Consider the following 16,465-nt stretch of genomic DNA (forward strand, 5'->3'; position numbering starts at 1 on the left):
ATATAAAGATAAAGGAAAATAAACATATAATTATGTCTGTTCTTCTGGACGCTCCGTTTTTCAAGAAAACTAAGAAATAGTCCAATCGGCGGTGTTACAGAGGTTTCTTCCTCACCAATCTAATGTCCCTGAGACTGCTGGGCGGGAGCAGTCTCGGCCTATTAAGCTCCTCTCAGCACAAAGTGCGAAACAGAGCGTCGCCATTCGGGCTCCTCCGCAATTGAGGGGTACCTGGGTGGCGGTCGCAGTCTAGCCAGTTAGAGACACGCAGGATCTGAAGTCTGTTTTATCTCTAAAATAGCTTGGACAAAGAAGAAGCCCTGACGCCGAGGCGATCAGGCTTCTAAGGGTGATCCTCTCTGGGGTAGGGACGGTTTTGAGAAATCGTTTCTCCTCAGCGCCCTTTGGGGTGCGACTCTCTGAGGAGGGTCGCAGCGCTGCCAGTTCGGTTGTTCCCTGCCGGTTCGCCGCTTCAGGGCACCGTAGTGACTGTTCAACCAAGGGACGGTTTTGAGAAATCGTTTTTCCTCTGCGCCCTCTGGGGTGAAACTCTCTGAGGAGGGTTGCAGCGCTGCCAGTTCGGTTGTTCCCTGCCGGTTCGCCGTTCAGGGCACCGAGGTGTCAGCGTCCCCATGCGATCCTCCAAGGAGGGTCGTAGAATGGTCAGTTCGGTTTTCCCTGCCGGTTCGCCGCTTCAACCGCTTCAACCAAATCCAGAGGCCAGTCTTGAGAGACTGGTTCCCCTAGTAGAATTTCTGGCAGCGTGGGAACTACTGCCACATATTTCTCAGTGGGTCCTGCACATTATAGAAAAGGGTTTTAGAATTCAGTTTGGTTCTCGTCCACCCAGATTTATAGGGGTCCTCCTCTCTTGGTGGACCCCGAGCAGGCTTTGGTTATGGAGCAGGAAGTACTGACACTTCTGCAAAAGGAGCTGTAGAAGGGGTTCCTCCTCCCAGCAGACAGCCATTACTTCATTGTTTCCGAAAGAGGATGAGGGAGACTCCTGAGGTTTGCTTTCGGGGGCGAAGCATACCATTATCGGGTTCTCCCATTCGGCCTAGGTTCATTACCCCACACCTTTACAGTATGCGTGGATGCAGCTCTGGCTCCTCTGAGACTCCAGGGCATTCGCGTATTATACTACATCAATGATTGGTTGATCCTAGCTCAATCTGAGTTTATGGCAGTTTGGCATCGAGATGTCGTTCTGTCTCATTGAAGGATGTTAGGGTTGCCTCTCAACGCCAAGAAGAGTGTGCTCTGAGGACCACTTTTCTAGGTGTAGCAATTCTTACAGCCGTAATGGGGTATATCTAGGCCAGTCACTCACTGTGAAACAGTTTCAGACTGGTGGGTCTCATGGCAGTTGCGTCCAACGTATTACTTTTGGCCTTCTGTTCATGAGACCCCTGCAGTGGTGGCTCGGGACCAAGGGGTTTTCTCCGAGGGGAAATATGTTTTCGCATGATCAAGGTCACGCGGCTATGCCTTCGTGCCTCGGTCATGTGGAAGAACCTTGGTTCCTCGCCCAGGCCCAGTGTTGGGGGCTTCTTGTCGACGCATATTGCTATCGACGGATGCTTCCCTCACGAGTGGGGGCGATCATGAGTGGTTGCTCGGCGAATGGCGGACAACACACTGATGGTCTCGTATATCAGAGCAGATATCCTGTTGAGGCAGGGGCTGAGGCCCAGGGGATTGGAGACTTCACCCCGAGGTGGTGGAGCTTCTTAGGGAGAACTTTGGTCTAACTAAAGTCAAGTCGACCTTTCACATCGTTTGTACAACGCATTGCTCTATATGGTTCCCCCTCACGCAGCCAGCTCTTCTCGGACTGGATGCGATGGTGCAGGCTATATGGTTCCCCCTCACGCAGCCAGCTCTTCTCGGACTGGATGCGATGGTGCAGGTGTGGCCGAGGCTGCACCTGTACGCATTTCCCCCGATATCTATGCTCCCGGAGGTTCTGGAGAGGGTTCGCCGGGAAGGGGCTCATCTGCTACTAGTAGCCCCATACTGGCCGACTCGAGTTTGGTTCTCGGACTTGGTGTCTCTTCTGAACAGCTCTCCCATGGAGATTCCAATCAGGAGGGACCTGCTGTCCCAGGTAGAGGGCACGATTTTTCACCCTCGGCCGGAGTTGTGGAAACTGTGGGCCTGGCCTCTGAGGGGGCCAGGCTCATAGAATCCGGTCTCTCGACCGAGGTCGTTGAGACCATTCTCCATTCCAGAGCCCCTTCCAAGAGAAGACTGTATGCGCTGAAATGGAAATGATTCTCCACCTGGTGTGGTGAGCGTCAGTTAGATCCTGTTAACTGCCCTGTTGGTTCAGTTCTCGATTTTCTGCAAGACCGTTTCTCTGCTGGATTATCTCCTTCCACCTTAAAAGTTTATGTGGCGGCTATATCGGCCTATCATACCCCTCTGGGGGGTACTTCTATTGGGAGCAAGGGCGTAGGTTTAGGGGGGGACGCTAGGTACTAGTCCCAATCAATATTTTGAGATGACAAATTTGTCCCCACCAATATTCAGCAAGCTCCTTTGAACTGCTATTTTGATATTTGCGCTACTATTTGGATCGATTCCAACGGCCAGGACGACGACAGTACAAGATACGCCGTAATTTGATTGGCGGCGGGGTATCTGACAGGCTACACGCGCGGGCCGGGGCTACTTTTTGTGCTTGCACTCACTGGCAGCGAGCGGGTGGTGTGTGCGTGTGTGTGTATGCGCGCGTGACGACGCCGACGGTAAGTTACCAGGGCTGTCTCTCTGCCTGCCATATACAAATGCCAGAGTAAAACATTTTAATATTCCGTTTTTTTGCCCCTTTTTGTACTTTGTAGATCAGCTATGTCACCCAAGAAGAAGAAAGGGGACATACGAAGCTTTTTCATAAAGCAGAGTGTAAGTAGGCAAAATAACTAGCCACACAAATAACTAGCAGTAGGCTAGTAGTGACTGACCAGGCTTTCAAATGCAGATTCTACTGTGGAAAATAGTATTAACTGGTGATCCTGGTTACCCAGGATATTGTTACAGTTAAACCTAGCTTCTGCAATCTTTCAAGGTTAGGAGCATTAATTATGGGTGTGCAGCACGGAAACTAATGTACATAATAATTTATGTTAAATAAAATGTTTGGTTATTCAGCATTACACAGTCTCAGGTTTTTATTTTTTGAGAGTGCATTTTTGAGATTATACAGTTATACTAGCTCTTTATTGATAATAGTTCGCATGGGGGGGGATGGATGTCCCCACCAAAGCTGAGACCAAACCTACGCCCATGATTGGGAGAGATCCTCTGATTACTCGTTTTCTCCGTGGTACATTGAGGTTGAGACCTGCACTGCACTCTAGAGCACCGGCTTGGGATTTAGCCATTGTACTTGAGGGTCTGGCTCTGGCTCCCTTCGAGCCTATTGAAGAGGTTTCAGAAAAATTCCTCACTTTGAAAGCTTTATTTCTCCTTGCTATTTCATCTATCAAGAGAATTGGAGATTTGCATGCCCTGTCGGTTGCTCCTTCATGTCTGGAATTTGCACCTGGTATGGTGAAAGCATTTCTTTACCCTAGACCGGGTTATATTCCTAAGGTCCCAGTTAATGTTGGGGGCCCAATAGTGTTGCAGGCCTTTTTTCCTCCACCTTTTAATACCCCAGATCAGGAACAACTGAACCTGTTATGTCCAGTTCGGGCATTGGATGCCTACGTTCACAGAGCTGCCCTGTGGCGTAAGTCAGAGCAATTATTTGTATGTTTTGGGTCACTCAGAAGAGGGTGCCCTGCATCTAAACAGGTTATGAGCAAATGGATAGTCGAGGCTATTTCATTAGCTTATGAAGCGGCCGGTCAGCCTTCACCTATGGCTGTACGGGCCCATTCTACTAGGAGTATGGCGGCCTCTACGGCCTTAATTTCGAGGGTTTCCCTTCCTGATATTTGTAATGCGGCAGGATGGTCCTCTCCGCATACATTTGTCAGATTTTATGACCTTGACCTCTCCACTCCAGGGGCGAGGTTGCTTGCTTCTTAGTGTGCGCCAAGGACTTCACACAGAACGGGCATTTGTCACTATGGCGTAGTGGGTATGGGGTTCCCACCGCGTCTCAAACGCAGCTCGAGTTCCCTTGAAAGGGAACGTCTCAGGTTACGTATGTAACCCTGGTTCCCTGATAGGGAACGAGACGCTGCGTTTGCCTGCCATACTTCCTGCATACCCTGATCGACTTACTTCAGACTTTTCAGAAGCTGGCGCGGTCTGTTTTCAAGGGTGCTTTATAGTTTCCTGGTCTATGACGTCACCTATGACGTATCGGGCTTCCATTGGACTGATTTTACACGTGCTTCATGACGCAATCACGCAGAGCGTTCCCACTACGTCTCAAACGCAGCGTCTCGTTCCCTATCAGGGAACCAGGGTTACATACGTAACCTGAGACGATTTCTGCTGACACTCATCTGAGCTTCTTCCTTTGTTCCACCTTTAATTACAACTAAACCATCATTTGGCTGAATAATAAACCAACATTAATCATTCAATATCACATGTTTCTAATACGCATGCTAACACACACGCTGCTTTATTTAATAGTGAAGTCTGAGTCTCTTCCACCTGTATGAAACACATTTACACATGTTTTTCTCCTCATAGACAGCAGTGAGACTCTTCTGTGGATCTCCTGATGGTTTCTGCTCCTCTCATCTCCATTTCACAGATTTAAACCATGATGTAAATCCACTGACGTTTGGTCATCAATCTTCATCTACACTGTAAAGTGGAACAGAAGAGAAAACAATCAGTGTTCAGTGGAACAAAGTGCAAATTATTACATTTCAATTAATGTTTTTTGAGTAAAAAATAAGTTAAATTGAATTCCTGTAATCAGATTAATTACTGACTTTACATGATCTTGCATAGATATTTGTGTTTTTAAATATAATAGATGTAAACCTGAATCATGTCCATATGTGTGTGTGTGTGTGTGTGTCGGTGTGACTCCTATTGAGTCTCTGTAAAGGAGAAACTAATGAGTGTACGGCGTATGGAATAAACCACAGGGAGCAAATACTAATATTATTTTGAGTTAAACAAACCTTTAGTTAAAGCCGTTTGTCCTCTAGTTTAAACATGTTTGTAGGCTCTTAGTAAATAACTGAGAGTAAAGTAAGTGTAGAGTAGTGTGACGTGTTGCTTGTCACAGTAAAAACACACTAGAGACAGAGACATTGCTCATGTGAGCTGGACGCTGTGAGCTGAAGCTGGAACTGCACTGATTTTAGCAGGAGTGCAGCGTTTCCTACAATCTGACCAAGTCTGTTTTCACACTGAAATGATTCACTTCTACTGACACAGTTCATAAAGCAGGTGTTGATGTATAAAGCTGTGACAGTGAGCTTTTCTTCTCTTTCCTCCTTTGTGTTCAACATTTCAATAACTTCACATCAATGATTGTTCACATATCAGAGGTAAATGAAGATGTCTTTAATATCTCAGTGATGTTTCCTCACCTCAGGACACAGTTTGAGTCTCGTAGCTCGTCTCTGAGCCGCTGCTTTGAGTCTCCTATCTTATTGAGTCTCAGATCAAGCTCTTTTAAAAACTGCAGTGCTTTTGAGTTAGTCAAAGACTGAGTAAAAGAAGAAACATCTGTAATGCCATAGTCATATAGTCTAGAGAGACACAAACAGAGGAAGAGAGATTATCTTACAAACACATCATGAATGTGAAGAATTTTACACAGATATAATGTGAACTCAGACTCACTGTGAGATATTGAGAATAAAGTGTTTAAGTTTAATAAACCCAGAAAGTGCACTGCTATAAACAATGAAACATAAGCCCTGCTGTCTTCAAATAAATAGACTTCAGTCACACTGTAATTGCTGTACAGTATAATGACACTAACTGTAGTTTCTCCAGCTTGAATTGTGGGTTCATCAGTAGATCACTGAGGTTTTTCACTCCAGAGTCTCCTAGTTTATTCCAGCTCAGGTCCAGCTCTCTCAGGTGTGACGGGTTTGATTTCAGAGCTGAAGTCACATCAGAAAAACCTTCATCTGTCATATAACACCAGCTTAACCTACATTAGCAGAGAGAGAGAGAGAGAGAGAGAGAGAGAGAGAGAGAGAGAGAGAGAGAGAGAGAGAGAGAGAGAGAGAGAGAGAGAGAGAATGAAGAAAATAAGAGACTCTTTATTATGTAAAGTCACATCATCTTCATCAGCAAATAAAACAGACAGAGGAAGAGAGATCTTCATCTTTATTTCACCAGATCACAAAATACTAAGGTGAAAATGTTTGTAGAAATATAATACAGCATTTAGTTACCAATAGTCTGTTTTAAAACCCAGTCACACTAGTTCTGTGCGCTGGAAGACACTGTTTCTTCTCTTTCATTTTTAACTATTTATTTGACGTCTCTCTTCTTTATTCTGTTGTAAAGGCAGAGTTCTGCATGTACACAATCAGTACATTGTATCAGATGCTGGGAATTAAACAATTACTATCTACACTCTAAAAAGTTTTATATCATTTACTAATTTTTTTGGTGAAACATTTTTACACTCAAAAATATTGATTCAATTTTAAAGCAGTGAAATAAATTACAATACACTGTATAAACTGAGTAAATGTAAGTATAAAATTGTAGATCTGAGTAACTGCATCTGGTACATTAACAAATAAAATTGAGTAGAAATAATTGTGGAAAAATATAAAAAATATCAATATTTATGAGTAATAACTTTTTTATTTTCTCTAAACCTTTGTGAAATAGTATTCTATACCACCACCAGTAGCTATCAGGGATGGAAATTAGCAAAATAAAAATAAATAAAAATAGATACTGTTTCACCCGGACGGCGGACACTTTTAGAGGAGGCACACCTTCAACATTGTTTTAACTGAGTAAATCTGCTCTATCTCTCAAGAGTGTGTTAAATAAATTAATAATACTGATTCGAATTAAGTAATATTTGTGGTTCTTGAAACATATCAGTTTAATTCTCCATTCTCAAATATTTTGATAGAAATTTCACAAATATCTTAAAGCTGCAGTCCGGCGTTTTTCCTCTTTGTCGCCATCTCTGTTCGAAATCTGCAATTGCAGTCATTCGCGGAATTATCCACTTTACGCGAGCGTTACTTCAACACCCTCGACACGGCACAGCGCGGATGAACACAATGGCCGTTTCTCAATATGCGTTCTTGTCTGTACTTGTGTTCTTGTGGACTTGTGAAGCGTCCTCAGTCACTGCCCAAGTACTGTCCCAATTCAAAGTTCACATCTAGCCAAGTCCAGTTCAAATCCCCAGATGTGTTCTTGATCCGCCCGTTTACCGAGGATGCATCGTAGGGCTGTCAAAATTGCTCAAAAATGACGTTCGAATATTCCCTCTAAGAAAAACACATATATTCGAACTATTCGAATATCTGGTTGCGCATTTTGTCAATGATGCGCATTACGTCAATAACAGGACAAATTAATACAAAGAGACATAACTACTTGTATAGGTAGTTTATTTAAGTTTAAACATATTTGACAACGTATTAACTTACACAAAAACAAGTAAATCAACTAATGGCCAAGACCGCAGACCTTACTCTCGCTCGCACTCGCAGGCACTCTCTCTCTCTCTCTCGCCCTCACGCTCTCTGCACATAACGGTTTAAATGAACAACAATAAACACATGTTGAGTGCTGCTGATCAAGAGTTTTGTGCAAGCAATTTAAGGTCGCGACTCTTGTCCTAAATATAGCAGGCTTCATTCAGTGATTGAAACAAATATTATTAACATTAATTGAAGTTTTACAGTATATAGAACCGGCATTGAACGCTCCGAGCGAGCTGTGCTGTGGTAAACTGCTGCTATAATAATGGCTATTTCGACTCGAGGGCGTCTGGCCACGCCCCCTTGGGGGCTCTGACGTGTATGATGTAATGCTAGCTCATTGGCGCACACGTTGGAGAAGCCCGTGCCATTGGATGTGCAGTTGCCGCAGCACAGCCAATGAGTGAGCCAGACATTCACTGTGCTATCCTATCTGTGCAGCTGGAAAATGCGTTTTACGCTTCAGAATTTTTCCACTCGCAAAGCAGACAGCCGCGCCTCTGCTACCGCGGGCGTGTTTTCCCACATGATTCGAATATTAATTTTCACCTTCGAATTTCTGTTTTTTAAAACTATTCATATATATATTCGAATTTAGAATATTCGTTGACAGCCCTAATGCATCGAGAGGTGACTTGTGCGGACTTGAGACAGCCGGGTATCCCAGAATGCATCTCGCACCAACCAGCAAGCGTCAATAGCAGAGGAGAAACCCGCGTAATATCAAAATACTACTGTTATTGTGTCATGAAATGTAATTTTAAGAGTGTTTCAGGCGAGAATGTGGTTGTTTAACCCTCTGGGGACCAAGGTTTTTTTGAGGCCCTTGGGATGTTTTGACATGCACTGACATTTGTGCTTTTTTCAGTTATTTATAAACATGTTAATGGCAAAGGTGTAAATTCACTCTATATAGCACAAACGGGGCTACCATAATCTTTGAGCAACATGTATTTACATGTTTGTATTTTTGAGAGAATATTATTTATGCATGGTTATTGAAAAACTTAAAAATAAAAGTTTCTGAAATAAAGCTACAAAACACATATTGATTATTTCTTCACAAGACTTTTGAAAATTGTATCACATAGCCTAGAATATTTGCTCCAAAACTATGTGAGAATCATCCTGACTACTCATTCAGATAAGTCAATAAAGTCTTTTAGAATGTGTATGACGTGTTTAGTGTGAGAAAGCTTTATGCAAGGAGGCGTGATCTCTCATTAATATGTATGGCATTTCACACCTGAGAAAGACAAAGACCCTCCCATAATGGCCCTATTAGGTGCTATCAGGCCCTTATGAGGAGCCTTGCACAAAGAATGAGGAGATTTAAAAAAGAATGGCTTTTAGATTGTTTGGATTTATTTACAACACAACATAATCCAAAGATACACAACAAAGGACTGGTTTCTGGTTAAAACTGCTTTTTAATTATATATATATACACACACACACTGCTTAGAAAATAAGTGAAAACACCCATGCTAAAGTTGACTAAAAAGAGGAATAAAAAATCTTAATGCCTTAATTTAAAAAATGTGGAAAACTCCAACCTTTAGGGAAATGAATAATGTCCCTGAATTCTTTGTGAATGAATAATGTATCGCAAATAATTAAATGTTCATGGTTTTATTTCAGTTCAAAGTTAGAGTTGGAAACATCTTGAAAAGAAAATAGTCTTTTTCCATAAATGTCTTAGTTTGATCATACATATTTCAAAGTTGAGGATTCATTATTTTCATATAGCTTGCATTGGAACAAACATCTTAGTTGATTAGTTTATTGACAAAACATAAGCTTATTTGATGTCTTTATTTTGAAGCTGATTTTAAGCTTATTTGATGCTTATTTGATTTGAAAAACTTTATCCAAAACTAGTCAAAAAAATGTTATTTTATTTCGTCTGTAACAGTGCGTATCTGTGCGTTCATTCATTCATTCACACACACACACACACACACACACACACACACACACACACACACACACACACACACACACACACACAGAAACATGATTCACAAAACAGTAGGCTATGCTATTTTTCCGTTTACAGACACTAACGTTATTCTATATCGCGATTAGAACAAAGCACAAAACACTTACACTTCTCAGCTGAATCTGTTGCTCCTCCTCGAAGTGAAACCAGCACTTGTTCTGTGGTAAATGTCCCAGGATTATTCCTCATAGCCGCGCAAGACGAATCTTAATCTGACTAAAATATATAGTGCGTTTACAGCATTTGCCTGGGGGCGTTTATCTATTTTGCAAATGGCCTCAACACATTATCTTATGAATAGCGCGCTCTGCGAGTGGGTGTGAACAAATTAACGATAATGAGCTGAGACAGGAGAAACTGTACTTCTCTTTAGTTTCAGACAGATTACATTGCAGGAGAATATTTGTTTTAAATTTGAATTGTTTTATTTAAAAGTAGAAATTTAAAGCTTTCTTTAGACGTATATGTTTCATGTTTGTGTGATAAGTATTAGCGGAGTTTCCGTTCATTTTCCAGACATGTTTCAGAAAGATTTTTGCGGAGACAGAGTGAGCTGAAAGCGCACCCTGTTTATTTTATTTATTTAAAAAAAAACACAAGGTTTTGATGTTAATGTGAGTGTACACAAAAAAAGAAGACCCTCTATAGTTTATAATCATGTATTGATTTTATTTATATGACCATAAATGACGGAGTATTTAAGTCTATGTTGCTGCTATGTGAAAAAAAAAACAGCAAAACGCGCGGGCGCGTTCTTGGTCCCCAGAGGGTTAAAGCTCAAATCTGTGGTTTATTTATAAAGATAGCGCCTATTTGAAAAATGTATCTGACGTTTTCGGAGTTGTGAGATCCAGGCGTTCACCGGGTGTTCAACGCTCATCAACCCCGACTGGAACAGCTTTTCCTCGGCTAGTGCTTCTGTCGTTTGCCGCTGGCTCTGATGTCTCTAGTCTAGTGGATAAATATGACGTATAATTCGGCTTGTGTATAAGTCGATCTTTGGTCTCATTAATCTATAGTTTGTTCCATGGCAAAACATCGTTTTGGCTGAGGGCAAAGTGAAGTTTCATAACTTTATTTAGGCTATTTAACTTTAACGTTGCAGCTTAGAGAGCTTACTTATGTTTGACTGAATTGTTTGCTTTATTTCTCATTGTAGCTTCTATACCTTTTAGGCTAGATATTATTGATCATTAAAACTGACATTTAACAAAAACAATCAAATAAAATGACACAGCCCTGTCTCTGTTTGTTAAATGTCAATAAAAATGTCAATAATGTTTCATATTTTTTAAATAAAAACAAAAAGATCATGTTCATGTTGTTATAAATATATGCAGTGAAGATAATCAATGTACACGTTGCCTGAACCACATGGCCATAGGCTAATATGTTTAAGAATTATTTTAATGAAAAGAGGCAGAGTGGTGTTTTATAACAGATTTCGTTTTACTGTTGACGGAAAGAGGCAGAGTTGTGACTTGTAGCATATTTCGTTTTATTGTTGCCTTAAATATACATAAAGAGATAACCGGAGTAGCCAGAGCGAGCTGAGTGACGCGATCAAGAACGCACTTTTCCATTTGCAGAATAACCAGACTCGCGTCCTCTCGTCCTCGGGAGTTCGTTCTCCTGAGTCGAACTTGGCAAGTCCGAAGTTTGCGTACTTGGTATTGAGAAACGGCCAATGTTTGAAGAGAGTGTGTGTGTCAGTCGCCGCGCCGGTGTCGATACTGGCATTCAGAATCACAGATTATTCTTTTTGGAAGTATGAACAACATAATAATTTTCAGCAGAAAATGTCTGAACTAGTAAGAAACATCCACTTTTGTTCTGGTTCTGACATTGCAGTAAATCGCGCTGATTAAATCTAACAATCGCTTATAAGTTATCATATCATGCAAAACCGTGCAAATTATACTTTGTTCTCAAATTGTTAATGTTAACAGCGTAAGCAAGCATTGCGTGACTACATGTAATGTCCTTCCGATATTATCCTTGTTTTCGCATGGGTCCGGTTAAAGTCTCTCTGTAGCCGCTCCGAAGTCCGAACGAAGTCTTCTGCATGTTACAGCGGGTGAATCTGTGGTCACTGGTGATCGTCGTTTGAACCTTTCTGGATCCGCCATCAAATTGATAAGTTTAATTATATCAAGTGCTGTGAGAAAAGGCCATAAATCTCCACCTCCAACATCCTCACACACAATATAGCCTACTAGCCGAGACTCTTCTTTATGTGGACAGATGTGTGTGTGTGTGTGTGTGTGTGTGTGTGTGTACAGATGTGTGAGGACAGATATGTGTGTGTGTGTGTGTACAGATGTGTGTGTGTGTGTGTGTGTACAGATGTGTGAGGACAGATGTGTGTGTGTGTGTGTGTGTGTGTACAGATGTGTGTGTGTGTGTACAGATGTGTGTGGACAGATGTGTGTGTGTGTGTACAGATGTGTGTGTACAGATGTGTGTGTACAGATGTGTGTGGACAGATGTGTGTGGACAGATTGGACGTGTGTGGACAGATGTGTGTGGACAGATGTGTGTGTGGACAGATGTGTGTGTGGACAGATGTGTGTGTGGACAGATTGGACGTGTGTGGACAGATGTGTGTGGAGAGATGTGTGTGTGGACAGATGTGTGTGTGGACAGATGTGTGTGTGTGTGTACAGATGTGTGTGTGTGTGTACAGATGTGTGTGTGTGTACAGATGTGACGTAATGACGCAAAGACATGCTCGAATCTCCCGCTGAAATCCACCAGTACCACTGGAATTAAAAACATTATTACAAGCTTACCGCTTTGAATCGAGCTACGGCAAGCAGAGAGTTTTGAACACTGGCTGGTTATGTATTTTCTCAAATATGTATTTTGGATAATTTTTAACCCCAAAAACTGCAGCATTAAAGGTCCCGTATTATGCCCCTTTTCACAAGATGTAAAATAAGTCTCTGATGTCCCCAGAATGTGTATGTGAAGTTTCAGCTCAAAATACCCAACAGATCATTTTTTACAGCATGTTTAAATTGTCATTTTTTGGGGCTCAGAAAAACGCGCTGTTTTAGTGTGTGCCCTTTAAATGCAAATAAGCTGCTGCTGCCGGCACAGGGGGCGGAGCTTCACGAGCTCGCGCTCAGTCTCTCAGGACAATTTCATCTCGCGGATAGATGATAATATCAGAAACTCTCAGTAACGTGTTCATTTCGAGTCGGACAATAATGCCTACAGAGTCAGAGTGTGGTATAGAGATGGAACAGGTATAGTTTAGTAGTTTAATTACGGTTATTATAACGTATTTGTCATCTGCTTGTATGTATCCATTATTTATTAATAGCCTACAAGTCTGCTGTTTCGGACCAGGTCCGAATGATGATCAAACATATACTGATGAGTTTAATAAAGTTAATTGTACATCACACAAAAGATGAAGCGTCAGTTTTACTTCAGAAAATCACCGTAAGAGCTGAGTAAACACAGTAAGTTATAAGTGCGTAAGTTGAGGGAGTTGATGGAGCATTCCTGTGGGCGGACGGTATTCAAAAAACTGTTCTACTGACGTCATTAAAGAAGGAAGTAGAGGGATGTAGTCCGAACGGGCCGTTCGATGTAGGCGACTTCTGTTAAATAAAATATCTCGCTTGGCATTGAACTTTGAGCTTTATAATTTTACAGATATTATTTATACTCTAACAACAACATTACACACTAACTAAAGTTTGAAATAAGATCGGGACCTTTAAGTGTATTATAAATAAATAATTGGTTAGTCAAATACTAAATTCTTATAGTGAAAAAAAATATATATATAACTTTAAGTGTATTATAAATAAATAATTGGTTAGTCAAATACTAAATTCTTATAGTGAAAAAAAATATATATATAACTGTAAATTTTAGATGAAATGAACTGTTGGATCAATTATTTTTGTATGTTTAACTCAAACAATCAAATAAATGATATTCAGATATTTTATTAAGTTAATAAAGTTAAATATTACTGATATTTACTAAGCCACAGAATAATTACACAGAGTGTAGATAAAAAAAAACACATAAAAATGTGAGCAATAGGGAAACCCAGAAAGTGCACTGCTATAACCAATGAAACATAAGCCCTGCTGTCTTCAAATAAATAAACTTCAGTCACACTGTAATTGCTGTACAGTATAATGACACTAACTGTTGTTTCTCCAGCTTGAATTGTGGGTTCATCAGTAGATCACTGAGGTTTTTCACTCCAGAGTCTCCTAGTTTATTCCAGCTCAGGTCCAGCTCTCTCAGGTGTGACGGGTTTGATTTCAGAGCTGAAGTCAGGATGAGACTCTGTTTCTCTGTAATACTGCATCTATTCAGACTGAAGACAGAGAAATAACAATAGTTCACATCTATGAAGATCATCTTATTGAAGAGCTACAGCAGCATTTAGTTTCCAATAGTCTGTTTTAAAACCCAGTCACACTAGTTCTGTCAGTCAGTACCGTGATCCTCAACTACAAGTTCATTGGTGAATTCCTCCTCCTCGTCGCTCTCCTCCACTTCTCCCTCTCCGGCCTCCGCTAACTCCTCCTGCCTCGCTTGCGCTAACAGCTCCGCCCAGATGCGCAGGGCTCTCTTGCGTGCGCAATCTGCACCATACCGAACTGGCTTAAACAGACGATCTGACGGGTTTTAGAAGATTAAATACAACCCGAAACTAAAAAACAGACCAGGCCTCTATTTGAGACCAGCCTTTATTTATCCAAACCTGTCGCCACACCAGGCGTGTAAAAGAGACAGGCGTCTATTTGGGACTCGGCTATTATTTGAAGTTTTACGGTATGCATGGTAATTCTGAACAATGTCTCTAGGGGCACCTCATATTTTCGGTTGCAAATTGATGTTCACAGTCCCGCAGTGCTTTTGGCTGGATTTGTGCGCAAAAAAAACGTGCCAAAAGTGTAAGCGAGGAAAAATGAAAGTCAGAAGAATACAGATCCTATTTATTTTGCATAAACATGAAGCTGCAGCTGCAAAATACATGAATTACACTTACGAATACGATTAAAATGCTGCAAATGTTTTTTTCTTACAGTTGATAGGCGATTTACACTTTTACAAATCTTCTCTTGCGCATGCAAATTTAATTTACGCTTGCAATCTTAAGTACAATTTCACAAATCTTACCCTGCGCATGCGATTCTTTATGGCTTCATAATACCTTCATACACGAGCACCTATTAAATATATTTCCATAATAGTATTATTGCATAAATATATATTTGTATACTTCGAATGTGTTTGAATATTTCACCAGTATCAGCACTGGGACTTGTCACTGTATTACTCCACTTGTCTGTGTTTGCGCAACTTGCATCTGTAAGCCAGTAGGGGGCGAAACGTGACTGTCTTTATGAGTGAGCAATTACACCCAATAATTGAACTGATTAGTCCAAAAACACCTTAAATTGCACATGTGTAGATCAGGAAAATCTAAATTTCCCCCGAACCCCCCTAGCAACATCAGTTTTGGGACCTCAGTTTTTATAAAACCCTGCGTACGGCTCTGCCTTCATGTGACCATTGTCTTCTGTCTGGCTTTGTTCCCTTTTTTGTTCCTAATAATCTAATATGATTACATATCAAGTGTCTGTATAATATGTGCTCTTTTATCAATTTCCAGTGCTTGTTTTGTTTATTTTATGGATGGCTCAGCTAAACAGGCCAATATTATTCCTTTTAATTACTCTAATGTCTGATTAAAACATCTACAAATGTATAAAACTGATCAGACCCACAGACACTTGTTCAATCTCAGTAAATCTGCATGATTCATGGGTTCACAGAGATCATCTTCCCCCAGCGGTGAACCACTGCCATTTCCAAACGTTTTGAAACAGTTATGACGTAACTAATCCTCGTTTCCTGAAATCATGTGACTTTGGCAGTTTGATACACGCTCCGAACCACTGACTCAAAACAAAAGATTCGGAAAGGTTTCGTATCTTCATGAAGCGTGTTTCGAAAGCGGCCATCACTAGCGTTCAGTGGATCTTATTACAGGCAGAAACTGATCACAGACTTTTAAAATGCACTTGTTCAATTTTTACAAGTTACACCAAAATTAGACGTTCTGCCTCTACAGAAACTGAAGTTATTGACCCATGATCCAACTGTCTGTCTTAACCAAATATTTAAAGCTTGATATCAAGTTTTAATTGTGTGTTTTTAATTTGCCGTTTAATTTTATTACTTTAAATTGTTGTGGCTCTGTGTGACGCTGAGGAAAAAACTGCTCTGACTCAAACAAGTGAGGAAATATTATCATCAGCTAACATTGCAACTTAAAGTAAAGTAATATTATAAATAAATGAGCAATACTCACGTCAGTGTGTCGAGTCGACAGTGTTTATCCTGCAGTAGAGCAGCGATCTGATTCACTCGTGTGTCTCCTAGTTCATGTCCACTCAGATTCAGCTTTCTCAGGAGTAACGGGTTTTCACCCACAACTCTATTCACATACCGACAGGCTTTCTCTGCAGCAGGACTCAAAAACCTGCAGAACAGTCAGTTTAGTTCTCAAATAAATGTTGCATTACAAAAAATAATTGATATGATATATATATTTTTTGCTTTTAACATTTAAATACACAAATAAATATACATTTTAAAGAAACTAGAGCGACACTCAGTCCTAAAGCAAACTCATAAGAATAGAAACGTCTCACGAGCAGAGGGGCAAAAGCTCACTAGATCATTGTTTTCAGTGTGAATACAGAGTGTGAAATTAAGATCTTTCTGGCTTTTAACCCTCTGGGGACCAAGGTGTTTTTGGGGTCCTTGAGATGTTTTGACATGCTCTGACATTTGTGCT

The 16,465-nt window shown here is 41.0% G+C and overlaps 2 protein-coding genes across 2 annotated transcripts in view; both read right to left on the reverse strand.

Moving 5' to 3' along the window:
* Positions 1-16,465, reverse strand: part of LOC130100468 (ribonuclease inhibitor-like) — a 669,359-nt gene that overhangs the window by 255,205 nt on the left and 397,689 nt on the right. The gene's annotated exons all lie outside the window — the stretch shown is intronic.
* The window catches only part of LOC130100993 (NACHT, LRR and PYD domains-containing protein 12-like), a 28,591-nt gene continuing 26,208 nt past the window's right edge, over positions 14,083-16,465 (reverse strand). Inside the window, exons 6-8 of the mRNA XM_056266591.1 lie at positions 15,977-16,147; positions 14,779-14,812; positions 14,083-14,259 (exon numbers count right to left, since the gene is read on the reverse strand). Coding sequence (XP_056122566.1) covers positions 14,083-14,259; positions 14,779-14,812; positions 15,977-16,147 — 382 coding nt within the window. The remainder of the gene's footprint in view (positions 14,260-14,778; positions 14,813-15,976; positions 16,148-16,465) is intronic.

This window comes from Rhinichthys klamathensis, unplaced genomic scaffold (assembly GCF_029890125.1).
Source record: "Rhinichthys klamathensis goyatoka isolate OS25496 unplaced genomic scaffold, OSU_Roscu_1.1 h1tg000011l_1, whole genome shotgun sequence".
In the NCBI taxonomy this organism is placed as follows: domain Eukaryota; kingdom Metazoa; phylum Chordata; class Actinopteri; order Cypriniformes; family Leuciscidae; genus Rhinichthys; species Rhinichthys klamathensis.